The 22,753-nt window shown below is 34.3% G+C and overlaps 1 protein-coding gene across 2 annotated transcripts in view; it reads left to right on the forward strand.

The window, feature by feature from the left end:
• The first annotated feature begins 6,401 nt into the window (after nt 1-6,401).
• cables2b (Cdk5 and Abl enzyme substrate 2b) overlaps nt 6,402-22,753 on the forward strand; it is a 52,215-nt gene continuing 35,863 nt past the window's right edge. For both annotated transcript variants that reach the window (XM_001920838.8, XM_073939836.1), the window contains exon 1: nt 6,402-6,912. In XM_001920838.8, coding sequence (XP_001920873.3) covers nt 6,410-6,912 — 503 coding nt within the window. In that variant the 5' untranslated portion in view covers nt 6,402-6,409. The remainder of the gene's footprint in view (nt 6,913-22,753) is intronic.

Consider the following 22,753-nt stretch of genomic DNA (forward strand, 5'->3'; position numbering starts at 1 on the left):
CAGGCTCATGTGAAACAGGCTCATGTTTTTTTATTATTAATTGTTATTATGTTCATTTTAAATGGTTTACACAAGTAAATTTCGTTGATCAATTTATTTTAAATGCATTTTGTGATACAAGATGTTAATTAATATTTATATCACTAACTGTCCTATTTTTGTCTCTAACTACAGTAGCAGTACTTGAATACTTTGATTACAGTTGAATATCGCAAATTCCTAATATGCCGTAAGCTACTGTAAAAGCTTTAAAATTACTCACAATGCAGTGCATATTACATTAGTGAACGTAAAAAAATTCTGTTATTTGACTTTTTTTTTTTTCCAGCAGCAGGGAAAAATAACGATCAGCAAAATAACGATCGTTAAATTATAGAAATTTACTTTAAAATAATGGCTGTTAAATTACAGAAATTTACCGTAAAATAATGGTGTTAAATTACAGAAATTTACTGTAAAACAGTGGCCGTTAAATTACAGAAATTTACCATAAAATAATGAATGTTAAATTACAGAAATTTACCGTAAAATAAAGGATGTTAAACTACAGAAATTTACCATAAAATAATAGCCATTAAATTACAGAAATTTACCATAAAATAATAGCCATTAAATTACAGAAATTTACCATAAAATAATGGATGTTAAATTACAAAAATTTACCAAAAGATAATGGATTTTAAATTACAGAAATTTACCATAAAATAATAGCCATTAAATTACAGAAATTTACCATGAAATAATGGATGTTAAATTACAGAAATTTACCATAAAATAATGGATGTTAAATTACAGAAATTTACCATAAAATAATGAATGTTAAATTACAGAAATGTACCATAAAATAATGGATGTTAAATTACAGAAATTTACCATAAAATAATAGCCATAAATTACAGAAATTTACCATAAAATAATGGATGTTAAATTACAGAAATTTACCATAAAATAATGAATGTTAAATTACAGAAATGTACCGTAAAATAACGGATGTTAAATTACAGAAATTTCCCTAAATGTAAATTTAAGTTAAATTTTTGTAATTTAACGTTTGTTATTTTGTTATTTTACGGTAAGTTTCTGTAATTTAATAGCAGTTATTTTAAAGTAAATTTCTGTAATTTAACAGCCATTATTTGGCACCCCATCTGCCTGAAAAAAGTAACATAGCAGAATGTTTTTTTACAGAGGATGTATGTGGTATTTTACAGGCTTTTTCACAGTAAATTGTGACAAAGTCTAACAGTGTAGGTCACTTAAGTTCAAATCAAATTATGATTATCCACTTTTCCACACACATTACACATATTTTCTATGCACTTCATGAAATACAAGAGTAAATGATAAACAAATGGTGAATAAAAAAAATTTCAGGTTTTAATAGAGTTAAATTTGGCTTTTAACAGTAAAATTGTTTTTATAAACGGGTTATATTTGTATATGTGTCATCATTCTCGTCACAATTCATCCATTGAATGTCACTAATTAAAATAAACAAATTACTTTCAGTAGATCATGAATAACATCAAAAACTCGAGACAAGTCTTTCTCCAGCAATATTAAAATGCATATTGACCATGGCGTCACAATAGGCTCATTCTGAGAATGTCGCCCTATATCCATTTCTGGAGATCGAGAATTATGTAGCCAGAGCTACATATGGCAGCATTTCTTTTTTAAAATGAACACTGGCGGTATGATGCCTCTGTTTGGACGCTGTTACTAAATTGTCCAGTAGCTGGACTTGTAATTCAGCAGACTTGAGATGCAGAGAGGAGTTGACCACAACAAAGCGGTTTGAGTCTGGCGAAGAACGGTTGCAGAAAGAAGGTAAGTCAAAAACAAAAGTCAAAAAATAAAATAAACAAGTAAATAAAAGGTTGAAAATGTGGTAAGATCTGAAAACATGGTAAAAATCTGGCTTTTCTTTTTCTGGATTGCTTTTTAAAAATGTCTGTTGGGTTTAGGGAAGTGGGTGGGCGCTGGTCATTAGGTGCTTTTACAAACACTATTGGTTGGGTTTATGGAAGGAGGAGAGTGAGTCATTCGATTTGTCAGTCAGTCGACAGCGGCCATTGGTGGATTTACCCGAGAAGAGCAAATACTTTGTTACTGTACTTAAGCAGATTTTTCCACTACTTATTTTTCTGACAACTTTACTTTTACTTCTTACATTTTTACACAAATATCTGTACTTTCTGCTCCATACATTTTTTTAATCGAGCTCGTTACTTTTCTTTTTATGTGTTTGGTGGCGCAATCTATATTATTTCTTGTCATTGCGCAATTTGAGCGTCTTATTTATGCAGTCAATACATTTTTTTCATTGCGCGCATGCGTGCTGTCCCGCAGCTTTTTTCAACCAAGGCTATCATGCACCGTACGTAGGGTAGTTTATGAAGAATACTAAAAGAAATGCAAAGATAATTTGCAGTCAAATACAATGAGAATTTATTTTAGCTAAAGAAAATATATTTTTAATATATTCAATAAAAAGATATATAAAAATATTTTAAGAGTTCTATGTTTTGGACAGAATTCAGTATAAAACGTAAGACACTATTTATAAGGATTTACAGGTCTACAGAATTATTTTTAGAGTGTATGAACATGAATGGCAGCTGTTGTTTTTGATCCAGCTGCCACAAAATGATGAATGTTGTGAGTTTGCGTCAAGATGATGATACAAGGGGTGGGGGGGGGTGTACTTTTTACTTAAGTACATATTTAAGGCGAAGTACATCTTTACTTTTACTTCAGTAAAAAAAAGTGTAGTCAGTACATTAACTTTTACCAGAGTCATTTTAACCAGTTAAACTTCCCAAATTCACATGCAGAGGGGTAAATGCAAAAATTTGGTATAATTTTAAAGAAAATCCTTTGAATTTTCTTAAAACACTATTGAAAGTTTTTAAAATATCTGTGTATGTTGTCTGTGTTATAATAAACACCTAAAAAAAGAGGCGCTTTGTTTTTTTTTTTTATAAACTCAAATTTGAAAGTGTACCTTTTACCGTTCTGTGTGGTCTAGCTTGCTGTAACTAATTTTGGTGGTTCCTGCACACGTCTGTAATCATAGGAAAAATAAAAATGTCTCCACCATAATTTATTTAAAAGTTATTGTATTCCAACTGATATGAGGTGCTATACAAGCCACAGGGACCGAACATTGTTTTCATATTTCACTATTCTTTTGTTTGATCAAACATAATTCACTGTGTTTGGATCACGTCAGACATATAAAAGGATTACTTATGCACATCACCTCAAAAATAGAGGAGAATGGCCCTGAAGCGCACGGCATAAGGTAAGAGATGACAGCTGTCTGCTATCTGGGGCTGATTATTGATCATAAATGTATTGTTATCATTTCTGCGCCATGGAAACACCGTGATTCATTCGGCAACTGTTTGATATGTGAATATAATTCAGTAAAAAGAATGCTAGAACCGTATGAGCACCGGCAAGAGCTTTCATTTGAGCTATAACTTGTACATGTGTCATATAAAAAATATATAAATGAACCATTGTAAAATACCTAGCTTAGGTATTCAAAATACTGTGTATTTAAGTGTAAATAACTTTTGCACAGTAGAATAAAAACAAAAGGGATGCATATGTGCATAAAATATAGATTCTACACTTTCAAACGAAACCACTTAAGGGGGTCTGGTGCAATGCTAGCCCTTTAAATCTTAAAGCGAAAGTTGATGTTGATGTTGATGTTGTTGTTGAGATCTCAAAAAGCATACACAGCGGCCTCTGATGGATCCGAGAAAACGAAAACTGCAAAAAAACATAGCTTCTGGGTTGTATTGGTTGCATCCAAAAATGTATATAGAGGTACGTTTTCAGAATGAGCCTGGGTTCACATTGCTGTACTATTCAAAGAGAAAATCTGGACTAAATCTGTGAATTCAAAAGAGCTTTGCTCACAGATATGATTATGACATTACCAACTCCAAGCATAACATCAAGCTAATGGGTATTTAAAAAAAAAAAGCTCACCATGTATATGGATTATTTGTAACAAAGCTTATTATTTAAAATTATTTGTTTCAGTTCTTTTGATTGGGAGTTGCCCATGCTGAAAGCTCTTTGAAATGCAGCAGACACGTGTGAAAAAGTTGGATATGTGCACTTTATTTGCCACAGAGTGTGTTGATAAAAAAGGGTTATTTTGCATCCCATTTGCATTAGTAAATTTGCAAACTATTTGCATGCAGGTTTGGTTATTGATCACGAATAGAGCTCCAGTGAGGAAGTACCAGAAAGAACTTGAAAAATTACCTAACATTTAGAGAAAAGGTCAGTCAGGAAATGTGTGGAAAATATGAGGATACGAGTAAGATGATCAGATGATGACGACAGTGATGATGATGAAATGTTTCTTTTTTTTCCCAGCCAATGCACATATAATCTGCAGGAGTATATCGCTGCTTTCTGTGGGGCCAACCAGTCGTGATATACTGTACTCAGCCTTGGCATTCTTTCCGGTGACTGCCACCTTGCCGCAGTCTAATGCCCTTCCCCTCAATGCCCTCTTATCTGCGCCAACCACAGATGGCTGATGGGCACTGAGCCCGGCATTGGGGGTTATCAAAATGGCACATACATCTGTCAGGCTAAATGTTTGTTATGTAATGAGACCGGGCAGAAGAACAGAGCCAGACAGGGTTTAGATTTAAAGTTAAACCTCTCTTCACACCCAAATAATCTTACTCAAGCTATTGGGGGACAACTGTGAACAATTGTTCTGGTCCTTGTGTTAAGACAGGACAACTGAGGCATTTTTGAAGGGCTGATTTGGAAACTTCAAAATGACAAATAAGACAATTGAGTTACACTGCTGTGATAAAATGTATGTTGTAAAGTAGCTAAATGTTTAAGACTTTCTGGTCTGGCTATGTGAGCCTATAGTCTGAAATAATTAATTTTCTTTGCTTGACATACTGACATAACTGAATTGTGAAGCATTGTCTTGAATATTGTATTGGTTGTGTGTGTTATAAAATGAATGAGATGATCTAGGGAGCACATACATGTTCATTCCTTTTTGATTTTACAGCCAAAAAAATGTGCTAAATGCTTCACATAAAAGAAATTGCTTAGACAACTTGGAAGTGTTTGATAGGTTTGATTATAAGCTGTCGCTGTCTACAAACTGAAATTAAACAGGAATTAAATTGTGAAAAATGTAAACATTGACCCAGCTAGGAATTTTTGATTTCCAGGATGTTTTATGAACGTTAGTTTCTGGTTTTACCAACATTCTCAATTGGTTAAATGTTACATTTATCTTGGAGTATTATGAATGTTATAATCTTAAAGTAAAATGTTATAATATATTTCTAAATCCAAGCCCGTAGCCAGGGTGGTTCGGGTGGTTCGAAAGACCCATCCCACACTGACAAATTTGTCCCATACATGAGCTCGCTTGTCATATTTTGACTGCTAAGCCATAATAAATTGTGAAAATAACCCATGAAAGGCTTTAAGACTGAGAAGAATCTGCTGCAATAAAAAAGCGTGAAGCTCCAAAAGTGGACCATATTAAAGTGAATTTTAATTAGACTAATGATTTAACTAATTAGGCTATTGTTGTTATCATCTAAAAATCACATATTTATCATATATTTATCATTTATTAATCATTTATATTTATTTTTAATTTTTCAATATTCAAATGGCCAAATTCTGACTAAAGAAAGTTAAATTTACAGGCCAGTTTGTTATTTGCCTAATAAAACACAATAGGCTACAGTTTTTCATTTAGAAACTTTAACAGATTCCTATTTTTTCCTAATGATATATGGTGTAATAAATTTGTATTTTTAAAAAAAATGTAATGTATTTTTTATGTTTCTTTATTCTAATTCTTTAGGAAATAATTTTAGTACATCAAAAAGTGTGCTTATGATGACCATCTGGCAAGCTAATCCAGCACAAAATGTGCTTAAAATGTCACTAAATGTAGTATTTAAACCTAACAATTAAATAGAAAATGAGGTGAATAACTGCAAAAGGTACACTTTTGGAGAAAAAAAAGAACTATCCTTCACTAGGCTGACTACTGATCTTAAAATAACACTTTTTTGTCCAGATTGTGGCATATATAGATAGATTATTGTTTGATACATACCTATTCTTTAGATTGTACGGAATATAAATAATTTATAATAACAAAACTGCATAAATTCCTCTCTCTGTTTCTCTCTCTCCATCAGAGAGCGCGCCTGACGCTTTATTTAAAACCCTTAATCACCCATCAGCCAATAAAATCGACGCACGCGCGATCTATTTACTAAAATTCTGCACTCTGAGCCAATCGCATAGGAGAAGGCGTGTCCGGGTAAGTCGCGCCGCGATAGAAACAAAGCTGAGCATCAACCGTCGCTTTTACTTGAGAATGGCGGCTGCTGCGTGCAGTACGCAGAGCACACTGAATCCATGCACTGGCAAACTGCACAGAGAGCATCTGCGGAAAAATAAAGATTCGCGAAGGAGACAGGCTGCGCTTTTATTTCTCACCAATATATCACTGGACGGACGGCCTGTGCGGAATAATGTCATTGCAACGGCCCCCAGTGATGCCGAGTTTCAGTGCGCTGATATCGCCACGGCTGTCAACGAACTGTCCGCTGCGGCAAGTAGCGACGGGACCTTCTCCAGCCTCCCTGTGCCCAGACTCGGGCTGCTCGGTGTCCCGCCCATCCTGGTGCTGCCGTCTGACTCTGGGTTCAGTAACGCGGGGAGCTCCGAGATGTTCTTGGAGAGGACGAGAGGCTCGTTCTCCTCTCAGAGTAACCTGCTGTCCCCGTGCAGTCTGCAGCCCACTCCGCTCGGACCGCGGAAGTCTCCAACGCTGCTGTCGGTGCAGAGCTGCGGCTCCTCGCTGGACTCCCGACCGCGGTAGGTTCTCACAGCTTCATGTTTCACTTTAAATGCAGTTTAATATAGCGGAGCTTAATACATTCTGGTGGTTAACAACAACAACTTCTAAGTGTCCACTAGGTTTCAAAGTAACAATGTTATCAGCTAAAGTAACATTTTGTTAATTTGTTATTTATTTATTGATTAATTTTATTTAAAACAAACAAATACCAGGACCACCTAGAACTACAGTAGGGGGAGAGAAGAATATAGAAAAAGCACATAAAATAAAAATAAAATACAATATATGTTATTTTTATGTTGTAATTATTTTACTTATTAAGTGGAGAATTTTACATTATATCATTAAAACAACATATAACACAATAATAGTATGTTCTTTGCAGCATCCACTGTAAATTTAAAACATTTAAGTAAAAAAAAAAAACAGAAACGTTAAAAACATTCATACTTACATCTCTGGAATGTTCTGATGATCTGTGGTATTTTTGTTTAGCAAAACACAAATTAATAATAATAATTCATTTTGAAAATGGTCCAGCAATGGTATAGTAGCATAATTTGCCTAAAAAACTATCTATCAGGAATTATCCAGACTTTAATACTTAATAGGCATGGGCTGGTATAAGACTCTGATGGTATGATAACCATGGATAACAATATCACGGTTTCACGGTATTGTAATTACTGCTCTAAAATATATTATTAAAATGTCTGGGTAAAAAACAAAAACTTTTTCCCATTTGAACACAATTTGTTTTATTTTGAGAAAAATTCATAATATTTTGGAGCAGTAAACATGTCAGGCGAAATTATTCAAATTAATCATTGATTTCTGCTGTCTTTATTTGTTGTAAAAAAACACTGATTTCTTTACCATTTTAAAACAGCATTTTTGGATATCTTTTCTGCAGGAAATCCTGTTGTTTTAAAAAATCAAAGCAAAAAAGTGTTAAAAAAAATCTTACACACCGTAGGACAGGTATAACAGAAAATACCTAAAATACAGTTATCGTCCTCTGCCTAATACTTAACTTGTTATAACTGATTTATTATTAATTTAGAAATCCAACATAAGCTCTTATACAATCTTATATTTAAATATATATATATATATATATATATATATATATATATATATATATATATATATATATATATATATATATATATATATATATATATATTAAATTGTTGCAAACTTTTAGAAAGAACTGGGCTTGAGTTGGGTCAGAGCAGGTATATTTGAATATGGATTTTACGCAACATTACATCAACTCCACTGTGTATTTACTGTGTAAATTGCCTGTAGACATGTTTGAATTCCACTCTCGGCCTTTAACATCAGAATGTGATCGTAATCAGGTCTCTTATCTCCTGTGCTCAACTTGTTTGCTTTATTATACTTCCTTTTTTAACCCTGCTTACTTTGCATCTCTCATTCTTGTGACAAAGATATTTTGAAATCATAATATGTAGTCACGTTTTACCATCGTGTTATGCAAGAACAGAGTAATACATAGGAAAAAAAAATACAATTAATGTTTATTTATTGTCTGGTGCAGTATAATTGAACATGTCACTTCCTTAACTTGGATAAATAATGTAAGATGTTAATCATTACTCTCAATCACCACATTTAGTTTGAGAGACACTGTAGAGTCAGTCATGATAATGATACCATATGGGTGCTTGGAAATGTTTACAATTATAGATGACACAACCTCATCATCACAATTTTTTTTATCCACCAGAAACTTCAAAAGCTAATTACAGAGAGCAATGTACACTCTAAATGCAAGATGTATACATAATGTCAACACTATGGCTGCACAATATTGAAAAAATGACATTGCAATATATCATTTTTCTGCAATACACATTGCGGTATTGAGTATATGCCGGCAGCAATCTCTCTGCAACTCTCACATGGTCGCCGGAAGTGGTGTTAGTGATTCCAGCAGGGAGTGCTATACCTGCCGATTGTGTGGGTCCCAACGCCCCAGTATAGTAAAGGGGACGCTATACTGCTTAGTGAGTGCTGTCTTTTGGATAAGACGTTAAACTGAGATCCTGACTCTCTGGTCATAAAAAATCCCAGGATGACCTTCGAAAAAGAGTAGGGGTCCAGGCCAATTTTGCCCACTGGTTTTTGTCCATCATGTCCTCCTAACCATCCCCATATCATTATTGGCTTCATCACTCTGTCTCCTCTCCACCAATCAGCTGGTGTGTGGTGTGCGGTCTGTTGTAATATGGCTGCCGTTACGTCATCCAGGTGGATGCTGCACACTGGTGGTGGATAAGAAGATTCCCCCAAATGTGTAAAGCGCTTTGAGTGTCCAGAAAAACACTATATAAATGTAAGGGATTATAATTTCATTCACTCAGATGACTTGAATGGCTGTATTTGGGGAAAAACAAATCATACTTTTGGAGTAATTGGGATGTTTTTGAAGAGCATTTGCATAAACTGCAATACACCAATAACAAACATTGATAAATACAGTAGAGCAAAGATAACAATAAAATAAACAGTACTTTATGTTTTATATAAACAGTGCAGTCTATTAGTTTTCAGGTACACACGTTGAATAATCAAATAAAAAAATAACATGATAGTCTCCATCGTATAGAAATAAGTACAATTAATCTTTGTTAATTAATCAATTAGTCGTAAACGTTATAATCTATTGCACGTGAATGCTTTAAACTGGCTTAAAATGTTTACGTGGACCTTAAGAACTAGGGTTGGGCGATTAACCGAAAAGTAATCAAAATCGACATTCAGAACCAATAGTCGATCAAATTTTTCCAGGTCAATTTTTTTCAATTACTTTCACTACCGGAGTCACATGACTCTGTTCTGTTAAGGCTAATTTATACGTATTATATTATGATTTATACTTATTATATTATTCTGATATTATAATTCTGCCAAGCACACGCATAAAGTCTGGCACAGCCTTCACATACCCGCACACCTCTGAAAAAAATGTAGCACAAGCTTTGTGACTGGTTGGTTTGGTAGCGGTGATGAGGGTGGGCGGCAATGAGAGACGCATTTTAAGCAATGTGTGTTTTAATTTTAGTTGTTCTGCGTTGATGTTCAATAAATGATCACAGATAATCAAGTAATGCTGCCTTTATTCAGAAATCTCTCACTTGTAGGGCTCTATTTTGACTGTCCATGCGCAAAACGCAGGGCGCAAACGCTTTCAGGGCGTGTCAGGACGCGTTTTTGCTAATTTAAGGACGGGAAATCTGCCTTGCGCTTCGGCGCATGGTCTAAAAGGGTTGAGTTTATTTTCTTAATGAGTTATAGGTGTGTTTTAAGAATAAACCAATTACAGTCTCATCTCCCATTCCCTTTAAGAGTCAGCTGCGTCGCGCCAAGAGCGCATTCGCTATTTACAGGACGCAAAGTAAGTCTAAGTGGAAAAAATGAGCATTTCACAAGCAAACAGTTGACAGTTTTTTTTACAGAAAACTGTTAAACAGAGCATCTACTGCGTGAGAATGAGAGATAATGGATCACTTTCACTTTCACTCTTGGATAGGGAAACCTTTACGCACAGACATCAATTAGTCTATAAATAAATACTTTTGTTTGTTAAGCGCAAATATTCGTTTCAAAACTATTTCTAAATTCAGTTATAATTTCCAACAAACGAATAAATGAATAATAATAGCAAAATGTGCTCAAAAAGCAGTGGTTTTTCATATTTATGTAGGCTAGAAAATAATATGTTTTGTATTATTTTAATCCTTTATATTTATATTCTATATCTATTATTATTATATTCTATATATATCCTTAATATTTAAATTTTTTCATATGTAAAGATATTTGCCTATTGCTCTCTTGTGCGTATTAAGCAGTGCGGAAGCGAAGCGCAACTCTGCGCCGGAGTATAAACCGGGTTAGTTTTGGTCTAATGAAAAATCTATTTTAGATTCTTAAAATAGCAACGCGCCAGCAGTCCGCCTCAGAACGCCTTCCTTTTTAGACCAGCACGCCTATGGGCGCACAAATGAGCGCTAATGCATTTGCTATTTAAACAGCCTAGCGCAACGCCTCAAAACGACTCTTGCGCCAAGCTTAAACTACTGACTACTGCGTCACGCCTTGCGCCACACTGCGCCGGGTGTATGATAGGGCCCGTAATATGTGAGCATATTTACTGTACTAAACCTGTGAGTGAACTATGAGGGCAAAAACATGAAATAAATAGATAAAAATAATCATCAATTAATCGTAATCAAGTTAAAATGTTTTATGATATTTAGATTTTAGGCCAAATAGCACAGCCCTGTTAAGAACACATGCATTTTTTGTAACATTGTGGAATCACTGCTAAGTCAACTGGTCAACTATGACTCCATACTGCAGATCCTGCGATGTGACTATTGCGAATGCACACATTGCAATATCGATACTGAAATGATATGTTGTGCAGCCCTAGTCTACACAGACTATACTGAGTGGTTTATTTACCATACCTGTCCAATCAGAGTGTAATCTATTTGTACTCTAAATAAATATACACCTCTATTTACAGTGAATGAACCATTTGTGGTTGCATACACTCTAGTTAGCTGTTTTGGAACAGACATTTTTTTAGTTTGTGTCCAAAATTCTTTCTAAACATTACTCTGACTGTTTTCATTTTGAATATATATGTAACTGAGACTGAGCTACTGATTGCAGAAGCTGAAATGACAAGATTTGATCTACTTCACTTTTAAATGTTCCTCCAGACATGCGAAAGTATGCAAGAAAGACTGTGTTTTCATTCTCACCACTACACACATTGACCACAGACTGAACAAGCCCCTTTCTGGAATCCAGATGACTTCACAGCCAAACAAATGTTGCCTTAAAAAGGCCATTTGCGCGTGAGGTTTTCGACTTAAGCTTGGTTTATCTCTCCAGTCTCCACGTGAGGAAGTGAAAAACTTATCATACACAGTGAGAGAATGACATTTATGTTCAGCTCTTAATCTCCTCCTCAGTCCATTGAGCAACAGGAGGTCTTTATTCTTTTAAACTGTACCTCCCCCAACCTTCTTCCCCCTTTTTTATACTGTAAAAAGGGTGTGGTTGCTTTACATGTATATTCAAACCAGACTGACTTTGCTTTTATCAGTTGGAGCTTTGAGGTCAGCCCGTGTTGCGTGTACGGGTTGTGGTGGTGTTGCTCTTCCAGCACTGCACGCCACAGTACCTGCAGAGATTAAAGCTTAAGACACTCTGTCATATTCTCAACCCTTCAAAGGGTCTCTGCAGGCCTCAGGGAATGAGCCGTAGAATAAATCAAGGCTGAACTCATTTGATTCAAATGTTATGGCTTCTTAAAATAGCAGAAAATGCGCCCAACATGCATTTAAATTGACCTTTACATGCTTTAGAGCAACTTGTCTGGGCAGATTATATTTGTGGAGCGTAGACAATTTAAATAAGTATTCATAACCTTCTTATCAGGCAGAGTGAATGCAGTGAAAGATGCATTTGACATTCAAAAATAAGAAGAGAAATTCTGAAGAGCCCAGCGAGTAGGGGCTTGCATGAATCGTCAGAATGCTTTGAGGCTTTTAGGTGTTTATGTGTTGCTTAAAACAGCTGGAATGCAATTGATGGCTGACAGATTTTTTATTAGTTTTCGTAAGGGATGTTTTGATTTTGGAGGCGGCATGGTGGCTCAGTGGGTAGTACTGTCACCTCAAGTCCCGCGTTCAAGTCCCGGCTTGGCTAGTTGGCATTTTTATGTGTAGTCCTGCAATTCTGCTTGTTCTCCTCATATTCGCGTGGTTTTCTTCTGGGTGCTTCGGTTTCCCCCACAGTTCAAAGACATTCACTATATGTAAATTGGATGAACTAAAGTGGCCGTAGTGTATGAGTGTGTGTGTGAAAGTGAGAGTGTATGGGTGTTTCCCAGTTCAGGGTTGTGCCTGGAAGGGCATCCTCTGTGTAAAACATGACAGAATAGTTGCGGAGGCCAGCTAGTAGGTGCTGTGCAGGTAAACTTCACTCCTTTGACCTCTAAAGGTGCTATGGTCTTTAACCTCCTTGGTATAGCATCCGACTACCATGCGGAAGGTTGCCGTTTCGATACCAGCTTGGAGCGGGTTGGGTGGGGTAGGACCGGCGGGTTACATTGGTGCCATGACCCGGATGGTAGTGGGGTGTATACAACAACAGGGCACAGCAGATTTAGTTCTTCTTGGCTTTGTGGCTGTTCATCAAGACGACAACAGGGTTTGTTTGCGCTCGGGTTGATCATGGCTTGTTATTATATGTATATATTATTACAGTGTAATATAAAACATGGCGGTCCTTTTGATTTTCTTCTGGCTTGTTGCTCGAGCGAATGGCGTTTCTGTAAACCAATAGCATTCAGCAGCGTGCCTAGCTACGCCTTTCGGTTCGGTACGTCTTTTGACAGTGGAAATGACAATAAAAGCGTACCGAACCGTACCGTACCACTCTGTGGAAACAGGCCATTAAAACCGATGTCACTCTCTCATATACGCAAAAGGCGGATTTGTGTGAACAGGGCTGTGCAGATGTACAAATTTACATTTGTTGACCGAAAGTTTAGGCTACTTATCAGAGATTTAGGAATTATCGGCCCAATTTGATGAACATTTTTTATTCTTATGCCTCACCCAGTATATAAAAATACACGTAAATATATTTAGATCATTTACTTTAATCATTACTATTGGAATGTGAAGAGACTTGATGTTTTTGAAGACAATCACCTACAGTACTGCACCTTTTTTCTGTCCCTATTTTGAAAGATTCCTTTGCTAATACTTTGGCACTTTGATTTTAGTCACTTTTAGTGAATAAATAAGAACACTGTAAAAGAAAATAGGGTTCCATGCAATTCCTTCATGTTGTCCCAACACAAATCAATTAAGTTAACTTAATTGTATTTGCAAATTTAAGTGGATTGAACATAAAACAATAAGTTGTCCTAAAACAAACTCAAGAATTCTAAATAAGTAGTTTGAAGAAGCAGCAAAAATAGTTTTTGGGTGAAGATGCTTACAAGTAGTACTGCATGATATTGGAACATTTTTATATTGCAATATTTTTTTTTTTTTTTGCGATTTATATATTGCGATATGAATACAATTTCATCAGATTACTTAATATCTCTATTTGGAAATAATTTATAATGTAAAAATCTAATAGGCAAACTTTTTTCACATTTTTGTTGTGGTCTGTGCCATTTGCATTTCTGTATTTGCGTGTGTTGTGAGTATTTTCATGCATAACAGTTTATAAATACAGTTAAGAAAAAGATACAATTGAAATAAATACAATTGAAATAATGTTTTATTGTTTACCTGAGTGTATAGTATTCAATTACAGTAACTGAATGATAAGATTAATTTAATAAAATTAATCGTAGTTAAGGTCACAAATGGTACAATTTCATATACCTGAATGCCGTGTACAATATACCTGAAAATCATTGTACAATCACAGATATTAAAAACACATGCAAATGTTAAATTATAATACAAACTCAACATTGCATATGTTCTGTGATGTGATTTTTGCGAATGATCACACATATAAGTGCTGCCCTATTTATAAGGATTTAAGTAATTCACACAGTGAAAATTTTGCATTGAATCAGCGTGAACACGGTTGTTTTTGCAGCTGACCATATTGTCAATTGTAAATGTACTGGTATGTGGTCCATTATTAGGGCAAAAAAAACATGACCGTTCTTGCACTGGACATGCTGTGATTATTTCTATAGATGGAAGAATGCAGAGAACAGAGAGTAGAAGCAAGAGAGCTTTCTCAATTTGTGTTCATTTATTTGTTATGTTAGAAGAGCGTTCTGAATGTGGATTGCACTGTTAAAATGCTGGGTTCCACACGATCGATTTGACACACAACATGAAGGATTTAAGCTACCTTACTAGTTTTACAAATTTAGGTGTCCCAAAAAAATCAAGAATTGTGTTGTTTTAGCTCATTTTAGTTTAAAAAAATAGCAAATGTCTTCCAATACACATTGTTTTTATTTTTGTTTGGTAAATTCATTGTGTTGGTCATTATCGAAAGGGTTACTGAATCACCTGCAGAACTTTTATCTGCACATTTACAGTATGGGATTGCATAATACATCTTGCTCTAAAGGGCCTGATACACTTAAAGTGAATCTCATTTGAAATACTAAGACATAATTTCAAACAAAATGAAGGCAAAATTAAGTTTGTTAGGAATTGGTTACTTAAAGTAGTTTGAAACAGCAAGCCAAAAACTGAAAACTGAGCTTAGGTTGGTATAGACACCTTTACACTGTTTTCATCCATTATTGATTTTCCTTGGGCTTAGTCCTTTATTTATCAGGGGTCTCTACAGAGGAATGAAGCGCCAACTATTCTGGCATAAGCTTCACACAGCGGAAACCGTTCCAGCTTCAACCCAGTATTGGGAAACACCCATACACTCTCACATTCTCACACTCTTATTTAAATTTGAATCTTAACACTGTTCTCAGCAGAGTAAATGGTATTGAAATCTTTTAAATCAACTGACTATGTTGCACACCTAGCAGAAACTGTTGCTTCTCTTTGTTTAGAGGAAGTCCTCACATCTGAGTTAACTGGAACAGTAATGCGTGTATCTGTATTAGGAAAGTGCTGTTGTTTGCTGACTGACCTTGCTTGGCTCATACTCTTAAGCCAATCGCATCCGTGACCTAATCAGAATTCAAAGCTGAGGTGCTGTAGGAAGTCGTCCAATGTTCTTTCTTAGATATCTTAGGTATTACTAGATCTTATATATATATATATATATATATATATATATATATATATATATATATATATATATATATATATGTATATGTATATATATATATATATATATATATATATATATATATATATATATATATATATATATATAATTTATTTATTTATTTTTTGCCTAAAATATATTAAAAAATATAATATAATATATTTTATATGATGTAAAATATATCAAAATATTTAATCTATTTTATATATTATTTTTATTTTTTTTTATTGCAGCTGGAAGGCTTTTAAAAAAGTAATGTTATTTAAATGATATATATCCACACTTCAAAAAATATTTAGGCTTAACAAATAAGATTTATGTATTATAATTGCATTTAAAACTTTCATTTATTTGGATTACATGCTTTTAACGTAATTGAGCTAGTAAACATTATGTGATTGATGTTTGTTAGTTAAACATAAATGAATTAGTGCTCACTGATGGTACCATTACTTGCAGGGAGCTGTGTTTCAGCACATGGACATGCTTTCTAACATGCACAGAGCCAGTTCAGAGAGTTATTAAAATAAAGGGGAAAATGCAAAATACAATTGAATGCAACCCTTAAAAAAAAATTCAAATTTTCACATGTGCATTGAACCGTGGAGGCCGAAAACACATATGGTTCAATATTATACCAAGTATTTAATACTGTTCAATATTATAACGGTTATTATTAACAGTTCATGCAAATATGGTTCAATGTTTTACCAAGTATTTAATACAGTTCAATATTATAAAGGTTATTATTAACGTTTCATACACATATGGTTAAATATTGTACCAAGTATTCAATACGGTTCAATATTATAATGGTATTATTTACGATTCATACACTTATGGTTCAATATTTTTCCAAGTATTCAATACCTTTCGATATTATAACGGTTGTTATTATTAATGGTTTATACACACATGGTTAAATATACTACCAAGTATTCAATACGGTTCAATAGTATAACGGTTATTATTAACGGTTCACACAAATATGGTTCAATATTGTACCAAGAATTCAATACGGTTTAATATTATAACAGGTATTAACAGTTCATAGACATATGGTGTAATATTATACCAAGTATTCAATACGGTTTAATATTATAACAGTTATTAATTACGGTACATACACATATGGTTCAATATTATACCAAATATTCAATACGGTTCAATATCATAGCAGTTTTTATTTACTGTTCATACACACAGGGTTCAATATTATATCAAGTATTCAATATAATTTGATATTATAACAGATATTATTTACGGTTCATACACAAATGGTTCAATATTATAACAAGTGTTCAATGCGGTTCGATATTATAATGGTTATTATATAGGGTTGATGCAAATATGGTTAATTATTGTACCAAGTATTCAATATGGTTTGCTATTATAAAGGTTATTATTACCGGTTATAGTTTAATATTATACCAAGTATTCAATACGGTTCGATATTATAATGGTTATTATTTACAATTCATACACATATGGTTAAATATAGTATCAAGTAGTACGGTCCGATATTTTAATAATATTATTAATGGTTTAATATTAAACCAAACTGTTCAATGTACCATACGGTTCAATATTGTACCAAGTATTGCGGCATCCATAATATGAACGAGGGCAAATTCTATACTTGCAATTATTTTTTTAGAGGAACTTAACAAAATTGTTTTCTAAAAAGACCTGTAAAGACTACGCAAAACTCACTTTTGGAAAGTTCTCGAACATAATAATATATGTCAGCTGTCAGACAAAATCCAACCACAGTTATCCTATAACTTTTCTCTAAAATCAGACAGCTGTGTGTGTTTTAATACTTGTGTATTGACAGTTTTACATGCAATAACATGCTAAATAGTATGTTAGTTCAATACTCAAAAGTAGTATATCAGGGGTTCAAAATAACAAGCTTTAAAAATATATAGGTATCTGAAACTCCTAATTAATAAATGTTAATTATAGTTCACTCAAGAAAGAAAATGTACTCGTTATATACTCACTGTCAAATGGTTTCAAACCTTTATAACTTTCTATAATCTATTAAACACAATAAGATATTTTGAAGAAAGCTGACTTCCAACAAAGACTATAGAAGTCAGTAGTTAAAGGTTTTCAACTAATCGTGACAAGAGTGAGTAAATGAGGACAGAAGTTTAAGTTTTGGGTGAGCTACACCTTTAAACTTAATGTGACTTTTAAAATTATGTTAGCGGTTCATTGTGCTGTGGTGACCCCTGATAAATAAGAGACTAAGCCGAAGAAAAATGAGTGAATAAATGAAAATTATATTGAATTTAAAGTTAAATTACCAACCAAAACAGGTTTACATAATTATTCAGAAATCATTCTACTATGCTAATAGTCAGGCCCGGATTGGCTAATCGGGAGGACCGGGAGAATTCCCGGTGGGCCGGTCTGTTTTTTGGCCGCGAGGGCCGGTGTCCCTAGCTGCTTGCACTCTCAGCAGTCACACTTTTTTTCTTCTATTTATTTATTTGACCATAGCTTTACTCTTTTTAATCATTATTTTACCGTAGTGCCGCTCTTTTTATTTATTTTCTCGCAGCCCCGTGAGAAAAATGCAGCCTGCAGGTTAACTAACGTTAATGATGATGATGTAATGCAACTATTGACCCTAAACGGCGGCACCTTAGTGAATATAAGAATTCGAATAAAATGAATAAAACACCTGCTCAATGAAAATCAAATGATTCACTATATTAATAAATCTGACATAACTTGATCAGAAATCTAAAAATAGGAGAAAAAGATTGAGCCATCAAAAAAAAAAAGTAGTGCTGTGTTCTAAGGGTCGCAAGTCATTAGTTATTTTTTACTCTCACTGTAACAGCGCCAATGTGGTCCAGTGGTAAACACATTGCATTTCAATGTAGCAGACCTGTGATCGAATCTCCCATGAAAAATCTTTTTTTTTTTTTTCGATTTTATTGTTAAGACATAAAATACTGTTAGGGCTGTTGACCATTTGAATTTCTAAAGCAGCAGTTTTCTTGAAAAAGACGTGATAGTGCCATTAGTAACTGAATTGGAATTAGTCGTGAACTGAGGTGGGCCGGTCTGGCTTGAAACTCCAGGGCTGAAAATGAGTCCCACTCCGGCCCTGCTAATAGTGATATGATATATCTTTTTAGAACTTTCTGATTTTATTAAATTATTATGTAAAAAAACTATTTATAAGAGCGTACATCTTCAGTCATGCGTTTATCATTCAAAACAACACGATTTCATGTTAATTTAGGTGCAATGCTACCAAACCTCAGATCAAAGACAGATACAGCCTCGTTCATATAGTGTTGTGGCCCATGCAGCACCTCCACCACACAAGCCCACTGATTTGACCTGACATTTCACCCACTCGTTCCTCTGAAGCACTTCCTCTTCAGCCTGTAATAAAGTGCTTCGACACTTCTGCACCACCAGCACTAGTAATCTAGCCTGGTCTTTCATCCCTGTGTGCTGTTGAAACACTGGAAGCATGGAATCAGGCCATATGTTCTCTCAGCGCTTTAATGCTGTGCATGTCCAGTCCCGGCAGGATTACGTCTGGGTATTTATTCAAAGCCATGTGACGTGACTGTGGCCTGACTGCATCAACCCGGCCAAACAGCTATTGATCCTCTGGAATGAGAGGCAGGGATATTGTGAACCTGAGGTTTATTAGATCTGTTGCATGTACAAATGGGATATAAAGAGAGCAGAGAGCAGTGGTGTATGGAGGGGATTAACATTCCCACTGACTCTTAACTTGTGTTTTTGTACATTCTTTCTTAAATGTCTGTTTATTTTTGCCAGCCTGATCTATGAGATTCCCTGCCTGGCTGATGAGACTCATCCACTCCTGTGGTTTCTGCCCTTAAATGGACTACATTTAAGAATGTTTATGTGTTAGTCACTTCTCTATTTGCAAATGTGTGAACCAATTGTTATGAAACCTAAAAACAAGACCCTTCCCAATTTAGTTATCTGTGAGATACCAATATCTGTAGAAGAGCCTTGCTATAATGTCAACATGTCAGGGATAGAAAGGGTTTAAAGGACTAAAAGCGTCTGCTAAATGACTAAATGTAAAATGTAAATGTAATAAGCAATTAAGTGTCATGTTAAAATTTTAGAGACTCAAAAATGTTGTGAGGTGTAAATGTATTTGTAACTTTTCATTTATACTTGGTTATACAATTTCATTTGTTGGAAGAAATGCCTCTACCAAAACTTTTGAGTCCCTCCCACCCACCTTCCTGTCACAACCAACCCATGAACACCCAGTGAACTCTGTCATTCACACACACACACTCATACACCACATCCAATTTTGCTTATTCAATTCACCTACTTGTATATCGCACCCAAACGAAACCCGCAGGACACAGGAAGATGTGCTAGTCCAGCTGAGACTCTGACCTAGGCCTGTCACAATATCTATTTTATGAATAGCACCAAAATGTATTGCGATAAATCATATTATTGTCATTTTAAGACCTTTTTGACACTATAATAGCATCATAATGTAAGCGCAGTCTTCCAAAGAACACGAAAATTTTATTACTAACAATATTTCCTAACAATTTAATTATAGTCATTTTAACAATTAAATATTTAGGCATTTAATCAGAATGTAAAAATGTATATCCTAACCAAATAAATAATAACAAATAATAATAATAATAAATAATAAATGTTAACAAAAAAGTGCTTAAAAGGAGCTAGAAAACAGTAACAGATTGATTTTCAGTCGTCAGGCACATACATGAAAATATACTATAGTAATTTATAGTAGGGCTGCACCATATTGGAAAAATCTGACATTGCGATATTTTGTCTGTATTTTCTGCAATATATTTTATGATATGATTACAGTTTCACCAGATGGAATTATTTAGATTGATTGGGGTGATTTTGTAAAGTTGTGAATCGTGTATAAAAAATAAACAAATGACAAGCAAGAATGATTACAATAGAGCAACGAAAAAAGTAAAATAAATAATACTTTATGACTTTTTAAAAAGTAATCAGGTACAGAAATTGAATAAAAAATGACTCTTGAAATGAAATTAGTAGAATTAAACTTATTTAAAGTTACAAATGCACTTTTTTGTGCCTGAATACTTTAAACTCTCTTGAAATGCTTTTGAAACGCATGTAAATAATATAGTTTCACTCTGTTATTGGTATATTTTGCTCTGACACCACAAATGTCATGCATGTTCGACTGTTCAACTATAATCCCAACTCAACATAGCATATCCTGCGATGTGATTATTGTGGACACACACATTGTGATATCGATGATGAAATGATATATTGTGCAGCCATGATTTATAATAAATACTATAGTGTTTTTTTTTTTTTTTTTTAACAATACTGACACCTCAAGTAGAGATAGAGAGGTTGCAGTATCAGCTAAAATGTGTCTTGAATTGTTTTTTATGTATTGGTAAAGGGTATCTGCGGGGTCTTGAAAAGTTTTAAAATGTCTTCAATTTCAAAAACAAAATTTTAGGCCTTAAAAATATTGTGTTGTAGGTCTTAAATCGTTTTAAACAGGTCTTATTTTTTTGTTTTGTTTGTGTAAAGCTACCCAATCGATCCAACACACATCCGATCACAAACAAATACATATTTGTATATAACTAGTGTCTGCTTTTTTGGACACATTATTTAAATGTGGCTAAGAAATAAGTAATTAATTATAGGTGAATCTTATTAGATTGGGCAAGTACTTTTTTCCTTATGGGCCATTAAAAAATAGTTCACGTTTAGCCCTGTATAAGCCGGAAACTTTATTCGTCATGGTCTAAAAAATCTCTTAAAAGTCTTAAATTTGACATTGTGAAACCAGCAGAAACCCTGGGTGTAACGGAAGAACACTGGAAAACGGAGTTAGGGATCCATGTGCAGTTTTTTAAAGAGAAGTCATGCAGGAGCATAGGACAATCCAAAATATGCAGTCTAAATGTCAGGCTAGGCGGCAAAGAATCAAAACGGTAAACAAGACAAGGATCAAAACACAGCAAGACAAAAAGGGAAAATGCTTTGTAAAGTTAGTGGGAGAAACAAGACTCACCCGCGTGTATGAGCGAGTGGTGTAAATAGTCCAGATAATCAATGATCATGAGTTTTAGCTACAGTATGTGTGCTTGTCCAAACAACTGTCAGCTGTGGCAGAAGTAAGTCTATATATTGATTATTGTGACAGGCCTACTCTGACCAGCAACCTTATGACCAATGTGGCGATGTCATTGGGATGACATGAACACTGCTGTAAAACTACCACAGCACATGCAAGAATGTACTGGTATCAGCCAATTTCCAGAACTTTTCATATTTTAGATTTAATATAATATTACATATCCATTGCAAAATGTGTAATGTTAATATTTTCAAACAAATGCATTTTTATTGTATTTTCAGATACAATAATTTTTTAATAGTATTTTTATTTACAAATATTGTGATTTCACGATTTGATTTGCGATTTAATTTTGTTGTCAAGTTCAGCAATCTGTATTGTAGCTTTTTGCTGATAAAATGCAGTGAGTGTTAGTTAAAAAAGGAACTGAAAAGATAGTAACTTACTTAAACATTTATTCAAATTAGTTTAAAAATATTCAGAAATTAAACACTCATTTTTCTCTAGAGAAACTGTAAGCAAAATATCATCACTTCACCCTTCTGTAAACGAGTTGAACTCAAATTTGGGAGATAGTGTAGCTTATTATTATACAAACAAAAAATAATAGTGGGGTGAAGCAGTGGCGCAGTTGGTAGTGCTGTCGCCTCACAGCAAGAAAGTTGCTGGGTCGCTATTTCGAACCTCGGCTCAGTTGGCGTTTCTGTGTGGAGTTTGCATGTTCTCCCTGCGTTCGCGTGGGTTTCCTCCAGGTGCTCCGGTTTCCCTCACAGTCCAAAGACATGTGGTACAGGTGAATTAGGTAGGCTAAATTGTCCGTAAGTGTGTGTGTATGTGTGTGTGTGGATGTTTCCCAGAGATGGGTTGTGGCT

Source organism: Danio rerio, chromosome 23, assembly GCF_049306965.1.
Source record: "Danio rerio strain Tuebingen ecotype United States chromosome 23, GRCz12tu, whole genome shotgun sequence".
Classification (NCBI taxonomy): Eukaryota; Metazoa; Chordata; class Actinopteri; order Cypriniformes; family Danionidae; genus Danio; species Danio rerio.